The 12435-nt window shown below is 45.8% G+C and overlaps 1 protein-coding gene across 1 annotated transcript; it reads left to right on the forward strand.

Annotated features, from left to right (window-relative positions):
- Positions 1–5387: 5387 nt before the first annotated feature.
- On the forward strand, positions 5388–5765 carry LOC140737953 (histone H2B type 1-A-like). Its single transcript, XM_073064830.1, has one exon. The coding sequence runs from the start codon at positions 5388–5390 to the stop codon at positions 5763–5765; it is 378 nt and encodes a 125-aa protein (XP_072920931.1).
- The last annotated feature ends 6670 nt before the right edge of the window (positions 5766–12435 follow it).

A 12435-nucleotide genomic window follows, 5' to 3' on the forward strand; every position in this document is an offset into this window, starting at 1 on the left:
GTCTAGAGGCAGGCGTAAGCTTTCCCGCAACGGCTCTTTTTAGAGCCACCAACCTGTACAAAGGGGCTGCAGCCTTGCTGAACCCTAGTGCATTTACCTTGAAGTTGTCCCGCCTTTATATCAAAAATAACTAGTGGCGAAATGATCAGTGGGACTAAAGTCAACCTTTAAGGCGTTCTGCACAAGGACTCCCGAGGCCCTTTTATCTTCCCCCCACTTAGTCTGCACGTTTATTTCTATTACTGAAGTGCATGACGACGCACTTACCAAACTTTAATTTGCCTCGTGTGGCACTTTTTCAAAGGCCTTCTGAAAATTCAAATATGCAGCATCCACTGAGTACCGTTTTATCCTATTTGTAATCTCAAAGAATTCCAATGGTTTACCAGGCAAGATTTTCCCTTAAAGAAACCATGCTCCCCATAACCTTGTATTGATTACATCTTCCCAACCACTGAGGTCAGGCTAACTGGTCTATAATTTCCTTTCTGCTGCCTCCCTCCTTTCTTAGAGTGGAGTGACATTTGCAATTTTCCAGTAGTGGGGAGTCTAGGGCCCCCCTTTAGAACAGATGAGGAGCAATATCTTTAGCCCAATGTTGGTGAATCTGAGGAATTAATTGTCACAGACAGCTGAGGCAGACAAGCCATTGGGTGGTTAGAGGCAGAGTGATGGGTTGATTGGTAAGGATTAGGTGGAGAATGGGGGGGATATCAGCTATGATTTAATGGTAGAGCAATCTTGGTGGCTCAATTGTCTCGTATCTCATAAAAAGACAGCTGGGCATTAGCCATCAAACCCCATTTTCACGTCAATTCATCCACACGGTGTGCGACTCTAGGACTCTGTGAAATTGGTTTAAAGTTTGGAGGATGATGGTTTCTTTAGGGTTTGGTACTGAATCTGCTGCATTTTAGACCTTAGGAGCAGACCATTTGGTCTACCATTCCATCATGGCTAATATATTATCCCACTTAACAGCTTTCTTCTGCCTTCTTCCTGTAACTATTTAACTTAACTTATCAAGGAATTATCAACATCAGCTTTAAATATACCAAATGACTTGGCCGTTACAGTTGCCCATGGCAATTAATTCCACAGATTCACCACCATCTAGGAAAAGAAAATCCACCCTCATCTCCGTTCTAAAGGGATGTCCCTCTATTTTCAGGCGGTCCCCTCTGGTCCTGGACTCTGTAGGAAATAACCTCTCCACATCCACTCTACCTAGGCCTTTTAATAATCGATAGGTTTCAGTGAAACTCCATGATTCTAAACTCCAGCAAATACAGGCCCAGAGCCATCAAATGCTCTTCTCATGTTAATTCTCTCATTCTCGGGATGGTCTCATAAACCTTGCCTGGACCATCTTCAATTTCAGCACATCTTTCAAAATATAGGGCTGACAACACAGAAGTCAAGTCACTTTTTGTCATTTCGACCATAACTGCTGGTACAGTACATAGTAAAAATAAGACAACGTTTTTCAGAACCATGGTGTTACATGACACAGTACAAAAACTAGACTGAACTACGTAAAAAAAAACAACACAGAGAAAGCTACACTAGATTACAGACCTACCCAGCACTGCATAAAGTGCACAAAAACAGTGCAGGCATTACAATAAATAATAAACAGGACAATAGGGCAGTAAGGTTTCAGTCCAGGCTCTGGGTATTGAGTCTGATAGCTTGGGGGACGAAACTGTTACATAGTCTGGTCGTGAGAGCCCGAATGCTTCGGAGCCTTTTCCCAGATGGCAAGAGGGAGAAGAGATTGTATGAGGGGTGCGTGGGGTCCTTCATAATGCTGTTTGCTTTGCGGATGCAGCGTGTCGTGTAAATGACCGTGATGGCGGGAAGAGAGACCCCGATGATCTTCTCAGCTGACCTCACTATCAGCTGCAGAGTCTTGTGATCTGAGATGGTGCAATTTCCGAACCAGGCAGTGATGCAGCTGCTCAGGATGCTCTTGATACAACCCCTGTAGAATGTGTTGAGGATGGGGAGTGGGAGATGGACTTTCCTCAGCCTTCGCAGAAAGTAGAGACGCTGCTGGGCTTTCTTTGCTATGGAGCTGGTGTTGAGGGGCCAGGTGAGATTCTCCGTCTGGTGAACATCAAGAAATCTGGTGCTCTTTACGATCTCTACCGAGGAGCCGTCGATGTTCAGCGGGGAGTGGTCGCTCCATGCCCTCCTGAAGTCAACAACCATCTCTTTTGTTTTGTTCACATTCAGAGACAGGTTGTTGGCTCTGCACCAGTCCGTTAGCCGCTGCACCTCCTCTCTGTAAGCTGACTCATCATTCTTGCTGATGAGACCCACCATGGTCGAGTCATCGGCGAACTTGATGATATGGTTCGAGCTGTGTGTTGCAGCACAGTCGTGGGTCAGCAGAGTGAACAGCAGTGGACTGAGCACACAGCCCTGGGGAGCCCCCGTGCTCAGTGTGATGGTGTTGGAGATGCTGCTCCCGATCCGGACTGACTGAGGTCTCCCAGTCAGGAAGTCTGGGATCCAGTTGCAGAGGGAGGTGTTCAGGCCCAGTAGATTCAGCTTTCCAATTAGTTGCAGAGGGATGATTGTGTTGAATGCTGAACTGAAGTCTATGAACAGCATTCAAAAGTGCCTTATAACTCCTCATTATTACATCCTTGCTTTTATATTCTAGTCCTCTTGAAATGCTCACACTGCATTTTCCTTCCTTACCACCGACTCAACCTGCAAGTTTACCTTTGGGGTGTCTTGCATGAGGACTCCCAGGGCTCTTTGCACCTCTGATTCCTGACATGACAGCACAGTTCTTACACTCAGTGCCCCAACTGCTGAAGGTAAACACACCAAATGCCTTCTTCACCACCTTGTCTACCCGTGCTGCCACTTCCAGCGAATTATGTACTTGTTTAACTTTGGTCTCTCTGTTCTGCGACTCTTTGCAAAACCTGTCATTGACTGTGCGTGCCCAGCCCTGGTTTAACTCTGCAAATTATACATTACAAAGTTCACATTTTAACACCAGAAAGAACCAAAAAGATCTGAACCACTTCATGCTATCCCTCAGTAAGAGAGAGACACTGGTGACTCCAGATGCTGGAATCTGGAGCAAGAAACAATCTGCTGGAGGAACTCAAAGGGTAAGGCAGCATCTGTGAGAGAAACAGGAATGGTCGATGTTTCAGGTCAAATCCCTACAACTACAAGTTTCAACTCAATCAGAATCAGCTTCAGAACTTCTGTAGGTGTGTGGTGGTGATTTATATTGACCGGCTGCACCATGGCCCGTTATAGAAACATCAATGTCCTTGAACAGAAGATCCTACAAGAAGTAGTGGATACGGCCCAGTCCATCTCAGGTGAAGCCCTCCCCACCACTGAGCACATCTACACTTGCCCCATCACTAAACTGTTCCCACAGCCGATGGATTCACTTTCGAGGACTCTTCGTCTCAATATTTATTGTTTGTTTGTTTATTTATTTATTTATTATTGCCTTTTTTCTTTTGTATTTGCACAGTTTGTTGTCTTTTTCACATTGGTTGTTTGTTGCACCTGTTGGGTGCATCTTTCATAGATTCTATTGTGTTTCTTGGATTTTCTGAATCTCAGGGTTATATATGGTGACATACATGTACCTTGATAATAAACTTACTTTGAGCTTCAACTTTGATATGTCGGGAAATTTGTTGTTTTGTGGCAGCAAAGCAGAGCAGTACAAGCAAATAGCACAAGTTACAGCAAGGTATTTATATATATGAAATATGCAGTGCCAAAAGAGAGCAGAAATCTTGAAGTATTGTTCAGAGTGGTGGCTCTGGGACTGTACTAACACACACAAAATGCTGGAGGAACTCAGCAGGCCAGGCCAGGCAGCACCTATCGAAAAGAGTACAGTCTATGTTTCCGGCTGAAACCCATGACTGGGCCTGCACTAGTTGGAGTTTAGAAGAATGGATCATTCTGACATCTGGTGGCAGAGGGGAAGAAGCTGTTCCTAAAATGTTGAGTCTCCCTGATGGTAGTGATGAGAAGCATGTTCTGGGTGGTGAGGGTCCTTAATGATGGATGCTGCCTTCTTGAGGCATCACTTTCTGGAGATATTCCTGATTCTGGAGAGGATCGTGCCTGTGATGGAGATGGCTGAGCTTCCAGTCCTCTGCAGCTTTTTCTGATTCTGTGCATCGGCCTCTCCAATCCTGTGCATTGATGGTGCAGAATGATCTCCATGGTGCATCTGTAGAAGTTTGCTAGGGTCTTTGGTGACAAAGCAAATCTCCTCAAACTCCTAATGAAATTCAGCCACTCGTGTGCTTCTTCAGCTCAATGTCCACAAATCCTTCCTCCCTTCCTCTACAGACCTGCTTAAACAGTGCTTCAGGTGTGGAGTTAATAAAAAGAATACCACAGCTGTGTGCATACCTCCAACGCCTCAAGTGACCCCGAGAAAATACGTCAAAGCACCTAAGATCCAGGGCCAAGCTAGGGGAAAGTTCTCCTCCAAAAACACTCAAAAAGTTCTATAGATGTACCGCGAAGAGCATTCCGACAGGCCACATCACTGTCTGGTATTGGGGGGGGGGGGGAACTACTGCTCAGGATCGAAAAAAGCTGCAGAGGGTCGTAAATTTAGTCGGTTCCATCTTGGGTACTAGCCTACAAAGTGCCCAGGACATCTTCAGGGAGCGGAGTCTCAGAAAGGCTGCATCCGATATTAAGGACATCCAGCACCCAGGGCATGCCCTTTTCTCACTGTTACCATCAGGTAGGAGATATGGAAACCCGAAGGCACACACTCAGCGATTCAGGAACAACTTCCTCCCCTCTGCCATCCGATTCCTTAAAGGACATTGAAACCTTGAACACCACCTCAGTTTTGAATATATATCATTTCTGTTTATTGCACGATTGTTAATTATTCAATATACGTATACGGTAATTGGTGTACTTATTTATTTGTATTACCGGTATTTTATTTTTTCGTCTATATTATGTACTGCATTGAACTGCTGCTGCTAAATTAACAAATTTCACGACACATGCTGGTGATCATAAACCTATTCTGATTGTTAGATTGTCGTTCACGAGAGTTGGCGTTCAAGAAAGATCCAATCCGAAGCCGGCGTTAACCCTACCCGCTTCTCATAGGCTGATGCTGAGGGCTAGGAAATCCGCGCAGATTATTCGCCACTAATAGGCTAAAGGTCAGAATATCACGTGGCCACAAGCGAATAGGGAAAGGGTCGAACCAGAGGGACAAGGCGCCTCTCGTCACGTGCACACGGCGCGAAGTGAGCCAATGGAAAGCGAGAACCAGAAGATCCTTCATTAGCATAAAGGGATCTATATAAAACACGGGCAGCAGACAGGGGCTCGAAGCAGCCTTTGCGAAGATGCCGGAGATCGCAACCAAGGTGATTGCTAAGAAAGGCGTCAAGAAGGTGCTGTCTAAATCGCACCAAAAGGGTGAGAAGAAGCGGCGCCGAGTGCGCAAGGAGAGCTATGGTGTTTACGTATATAAAGTATTAAAGCAGGTGCACCCAGACACGGGCATCTCCTCCAAGGCGATGAGCATCATGAATTCTTTCGTTAACGACGTCTTCGATCGGATAGCCTGCGAAGCGTCGCGCCTGGCACACTATACCCGGCGCCACACCATGTCGTCGCGGGAAATCCAGACGGCCGTGCGGCTGTTGGTGCCCGGCGAGTTGGCCAAGCACGCCGTGTCCGAGGGTACAAAGGCGGTCACCAAGTATACCAGCTCGAAGTGAGATTCCGGTGTCCACTCCACTCCTCCCGGGTTCCAACCAACAACGGCTCTTTTCAGGGCCAAGCCCACCTTCTCAGCTCGGAGCGCACCTACGGGGTGGGGCTCGCAGTTTTGAATAAAATTTACTTTCCGTAGAAAACACTAACTGAGGTAGAGCAGGGTTGTAGAGAGCTTTTGACTCGCATAAATCAGTAGAAACTGGGGTGTTGTGCTGAAGTTGTATAAGACGTTGGTGAGACCGTATTTTGGATATTGTTTGCAGTGCTGGTCGCCAACCTGCAGAAAAATGTCAAGATTGAAGGAGTAAAGATAAATTTTAGGACGATTCTGCTGGAACTTGAGTTACAGGGAAATGTCGAACAGGTTAGGAGCTACTTCTTTGGTCCATCGGAGAATGAGGGGAGATTTGATAAAAGTACAGAAAATAATGAAGTTGTTCAGTGTAGATGGGTAAATGGCAGCAGGGTGAGTGAGACTAAAACGAGAGGTCATGGGTTAAAGGTGTAAGGTCAATGGCTTAAGAGGAACCTGAGTGGGAACCTTTTCATAAGACAGAGGGGCAGAAAGGCCATTCAGCCCATCGAGTCTATTCTACCATTCCATCATGGCAGAGTTATTATCCTCAACCCCATTCTACTGCTTTCTCTCCACAATCTGATTAATAAATAACTGATCAACCTCCGCTTTAAATATACCCAATGATTTGGTCTGTACAGCTGTCCACTGGCAAAGTCTTCCAGATACACCTATCTAAAGAATTTTTTTCCTCATCTCTGTTCTAAATGGACATCCCTCAATACTCAGCCTGTGCCCTCTGGTCTTAGACTTCCCCCACTATAGGAAATAACCTCTCCACGTCCATTCTATGTAGGCCTCTCAATATTCGAGATGTTTTCATGAGGTCACCCCTCATTCTGTGAATTCAGACCCAGAGCCACCAAACACTCCTCAGATGACAAGCCATTTAATCCTGGAATCATTCTTGTGAGCTTCCTTTGGACCCTCTCCAGTTTCAGCACACGCCCTTTCGAAGGTAAGGGGCCAAAACCTGCTTGCAGTGCTCCCAATTTGAGGCAGCACCAGTAAAGTCCCAACGTCACACCCTTGCTTTTTTGTTCCAGTCTCTTGAAATGCTTGCTAAAGGAGGTTGTGTGCTACGTGTGAGTTGTACGTACTGCGTTGTGCACCTTGGTCTGGAGGAATGGAGTTTCGTTTGGTGGTATACGCGTATACGGCTGAATGACAATGAACTTGTGAAAGGAAATGGATTGAAACCTCAAATGATCTGTTTATGTCAGGATAAGAATGGACTGTGAATAAGAATAAGAATGGTCAGGATAAGAATGGATGTGGTGTTTATAAGGCTGTCAGCTGTGGAGCGGGGTATGATATGGATTAGGAACTGGTTAACAGACAGAAAACAGCATGGCTTTCAATGGATCTTTGTTAGGTTGTTTGATCTGCGATATATTGGAGATCTGTACGTGGCACCAGCGGTGTTGGCAGAGGCAGACACCTTGGGGACGTGTGGATGATAGAAAAATGGAGGCTGTGCAGCATGGAAGATTAGATTGGTTTTAGAATCAGTTAAAAGGTGGTCACAATATCATGGGCTGCAGGCCCTGCACTGTATTATAATGTTCTGTATAGGGATCAGCATTTGTGATATAAACATAGCAATAAATTGGTTGAGGGAAGCCAAGAAGCTCAGAGACCTCAGCTTTTACCCTGCCTTGTGTAGCTGGATCCTGGACTTCCTGTCCAATTGCCGGCAGGTAGTAAGAGTGGGCTCCCTCACCTCTGCCCCTCAACACAGGAGCCCACCAGGGCTGTGTACCAAGCCCCCTCCATCACTCTCTGTATACAGAACATTATAATACAGTGCAGGGCCTTGACTGTGTCAGCAACCACAGCTGGAATCTGCTAATTAAATTTGCAGATGATGATATAATTGATTATCTCAGATAATAATCTTATCTCAAATAATAATGAGGCAGCCTACAGAGAAGTCATCACACTGACAGAGTGGTGTCAAGAAAACAACCTCTCCTCTCCCATACTGTCGCAAAAACGAAGGAGCTGGCTGTGGATTACAGGAGGAATGGAGACAGGCTCACCCCTATTGACATCAATGGATCTGGGGTTGAGAGGGTGAACAGCTTAAGGTTCCTTGACATACACATCACCGAGGACCTCATGTGGTCGGTACATACTGGCTGTGTGGTGAAAAGGGGAGAACAGTGCCTCTTTCACCTCAGACAGTTGAAGAAGTTTGTCCTGTTGTACATACTATTTATTACAAATTGATATAAATTGCACATTGCACATTTAGACGGAGATGTAACGTAAAGGATTTTACTCCCAATGCATGTGAAGGATGTAAAAAATAAAGTCAAATCAATTAAATATGTCAGAAAGAAAGGATTCTTTTCATTTTCTTTTAAAGATTAGCTTGCACATTGGAACGTGGAAACATACAGTGAAATGTATCGTTTGTATCAACAACCGACACGGTCCGAGGATGTGCTGGAGGCAGCCCGCAAGTGACACTCTGCTTCTGGCGCCAGCATAGCGCCCCCACAGCTTACTGACCCCAGCATGTACATGGGAGGAAACCTGAGCAGCTGGAGCTAACCAAAATAGTCACGGGGAGAAGATACAAACTTCTTACAGACAGCGGCAGGGATCGAAACCCCCAGACTCCAGCACCCTAAGTACTACATTACAGTTCCGCCCACTCCGCTCCTGTGCCATCATTTTCCCAGGTCTGCAGATGGTATAAAACGTCAGTGGGATTGTGGGCAGAGGCAGAGGCTTTGAGGAGATGTAGGTGAGAATGCGTTAGATATTGCAAAATACCAATCATCCATCCGTGATGCACAAGGTAGTTTTACAGATGGTTTTGTGATGATGAAATCCATAGATGCTGTCTGATCTGCTGAGCTCCTCCAGTATTCTGTCTGTTACTCTAGGTAACATGCAGATGTAAGAGGTGATCAGGAAGGCAAATGATAGTTTTAGTATACAACATGGTAAGACACAGAGACACATCAGATCACACTGACCATGGTAATTAATCACTTTTGCCTGTATGCGTTCTCCATCCATCCATTCCCCACCTGTTCTGGCGCTTTGCGGTTGTATCTGATTCCATCACTTCCCAGGCACCTAATTTATGGGAGAAAATAACTCTTTCCTTCCAAATGTCCTTTAAAGTTGCTGCTCTCGCCAACTGTAGTACTCTTAAATAAGATAAATGAATGATAGCAGCTAGAAATAAGATGAGGAAGCAGCTGGTTTGAGTTGTTACTGCATTATATAGAGTACAGTATTGCAGAAGATGTGGACTGTTGTGTAGTTTGAGCCCCTGTACCTACAAGGCATCCAGTGTCCCTGACAACTACAGGTGTGAGAAGTGGATCCAGCTCCAGCTTCTAGCTGTCGGCGTTAAGGCGGTGGAGCTGGAATTGTAAGAACTCCGGATGCAAGTTATAAGAAACATTGAGTAGGCTAGTTTATTCCTTGGAACGTAGATAATTGTGTGTGTGTGTGTGGTGGGGGGGGGTGGAGAAAGAGATTTTATAGAAGCAGCGAAAATCATGAGGGGTATAGACAGAGCAAAGATGGGTTTTGCAGTGTGGTTGGGTAGAATTATAAGGCGATGCGTTAAGGGGGAAACGTTGAAGAGTAACGATTGAGGGCTCTGACCCTCATGCAGGTGGATTGGACTGGGCAGTTAATTGAGCGCGGACTATGGAAGGGCCTACTCTTGTGCTATAGTTGTCATACAGTGGGAAAATAACCAGGGTGATTGCGCTAATTGAAATGATTATGCATTTGTGGCATTTTGGCCGTGTCGAGATGAAGCACAACATTGACTATAATTAAGTAACCAGTGGAGGAGGCTTTCATTCTATTTATTTTGGGAGAACGTTAGACGAGAGGCGATGGACGGGATCCGGCCTGAATGGCTGCAGTTACTTTGTATGGGTTTCATGGCTCTAAAATTAGATGTGTGGATGCCGGGGTTTCAACCTCCAGGCAGGAACACACTCGGCGTCAGATAGACATCCTTCAGCATAGTAGGAAGCCACTTGGCTTGAATGGCACACATATTAGTGCCGTCGAAAAGCCTCCCGAAGTAGGCCTCGCCCGCCTCCTGCAGCGCTATCACAGCCGAGCTGTGGAAGCGGAAAGTCCTGAGCCATCACGCGAACCAGGCACTGGAAAGGCCCCGCAATTTGGACATCAGCGGCTCGGTTGAATTCTGGTAGCACCGGATCTCTCGCAGCACCACCGTGACCGAAAGATACCGATGATGTTTCCGCAAACTAATCGCGGCGGGAGAGCGGCTTGCGGGGAGCTTTACCGCCCATGGATTTACGCGCTGTCTGCTTAATCCCCACCATCTTCACCGCTGCTTTTCAACGGGTCGGCATCCACAAACAAACAAGTAGGGACCCGCCGACGCGCCTTTTATACCCGGGAGGGCAAGGCCACCACACCCCATTGGATGCACGTGGACAGAATCCGTGCCGCCGCCGATTGGTCGCCTCCCTCGCCGCGCTCGAGCCAGCAAAACAACCAATCGGTGCCGGTGTGAATGGCGATTCACGGATCAGACAGAGCGGATTGGCTCTCTCGCCGCACTCCCATTGGATAATTTTGCAATTTTCGTCGGGAATTCTTTCCATTTCCTACAAAACCTTATTCAATTTTCTTCATTGATTTTGCTGCCTGAGCGTCCTGCATTAAGCGGCGGTAGGAAGCATCGCTTGAACATAATGTCACCAGCATGTTAACAACAGAGTATTATACATTAAATAGTTCATCTCCTTCCCATATAAGATTGTCTACCTCATCTCCATTTGCTGATTGGTTCTTTTTGCCGACTGCCATTGGAGCATTTTTCAATCCGGCATTTTGCGCCCTGTTTCAATTTCCTCATTCACCCACCCCCAAGACTTTAATTATCCACAAATTGACATTCTACCCATACCGACCAAGATGTCTTTGCAAGTCGTCGGTGAGAGCACAGTTGGAATATGGTGTGCAACTTTGCCTACACAGATGCAGAAAAGATATCGCTTGGCTGGAGAGGTGGCAGAAGTATTCACGTGGATATTGCTGGGCCTGGAAGATTTGAGTTATAAGGAGATGCTGGATTGACTGGGACATTTTTCTCTGTAGTGTAGAGGGCTGAGAGGTGGTCTCAGAGGTACACATCATAATGAGGAATATAAATAAATTGAAAGAGTCATGGTATCTCTCCAATTCCACCCCGCTCCTTCGGCTAGGACAGAGTATAATTAGAGGACATACCGGGGGGGGGGGGGGGGGGGGGAGATAAAAAAAAGATCCTTTTCCATATTTTCCATAGAGGGGAGAGGAGCTGCCAGGAATGGAAGAAGCAGGTACAATTATAAAGTTAAAAAGACATTTCGACATGTACATGGATTAGAAAAACTTCACAGGCATAAGGGCCAAAAACAGCATGGACGAGTTGGACTGAAGAGGCGGTGTTACTCTATGACACGATGAAACACTGAGTATATTGAGCAATTTAAGATAACACTTTAGTTACCCCGAAGGTAATTATTGTTGCAAAGTTGCTCAGTCAGAAATATATACTTTAAAATGCAAAATATAAGCTTTGAGGTACGAAAGAAATACAAAATGTGCATTAAAAAGCAATAGTGCAAAATACCGATGTACAATGAAACCACATACTTATATTCTTGAGGAGGAGATGTCGAGTCTGATAACCACAGGGAGAAAGGATCGGTGACTGTTCCTAAAGCTGTTCCTCTATTCAGTATGTCATGGAGGGGTTGAGAGGGATTGTCCATAATTTCTGCTTTTATTCCGCGTTGAATTTGATGAAAAGCCACAAAACCACGGGAGACGCATTTCGGGTTGAGCCACTGTTGTGGAACGAAGACACAAAGACATTTAGCAAATCAAAATGACGTCTTTTATGTAACAGTGGCTGGCAATTCCCCAAGTTCAAGTATCTTCCCCAGGTCACTAAACTGCCATCCAGTGGCAAAGTAGGGGACTGCAACAGTCCTGATCGCTATTCAATCATTGAGAATGCGAAACACATCTCTCACGCTTTGCACCCAGTTAGTGTTACCGGTTGAATTTTGGATACTGTTGAATTGTACAGATATGCAGCAGTTCTATCAGTGAATTCCAGGATTATGGAATCTAATAGCAGGCTCAATAAGGATGTGCCTGTAATGAACCCAGTATTAAAAGTTCTAAGTACATTTTGTTTAAATCACAGGACACCATATATCACCATATCTACATGAGACTCTTGCGGACAATCGCAGTAAATGCAGAGAAACATAATATAATTACCGAAACAACACACGACAAAGACAGCTAAACTGTGCAAAATAATATTAAGAATTAATAAGCCATAAATATCGACAACACGACTCTTAGTAATGAGTCCATAAGTTGTAGAATCAATTCGGTGAAGGGGCAAGTGAAGTTATCCCCTCTGGTTCAAGAGGCTGACGGCTGAGGGGTAATAACCGTTCGTGAGCTCGGAGGTGTGGGTCCCGAGGCTCCTGCACCTCCTTCCTGGTGGCAGCCGTGACGTTTACTCAGCTCTGTGCTGATCTGAAGCTGAGGCGCTGGCCTGCTCCAGCCGCTCTGGG

This window comes from Hemitrygon akajei, chromosome 2 (genome assembly GCF_048418815.1).
Source record: "Hemitrygon akajei chromosome 2, sHemAka1.3, whole genome shotgun sequence".
Classification (NCBI taxonomy): domain Eukaryota; kingdom Metazoa; phylum Chordata; class Chondrichthyes; order Myliobatiformes; family Dasyatidae; genus Hemitrygon; species Hemitrygon akajei.

What these genes read in the sequence shown, in the direction of transcription:
- LOC140737953 (XM_073064830.1), top strand. Translation starts at nt 5,388, where the DNA reads ATGCCGGAGATCGCAACCAAGGTGATTGCTAAGAAAGGCGTCAAGAAG.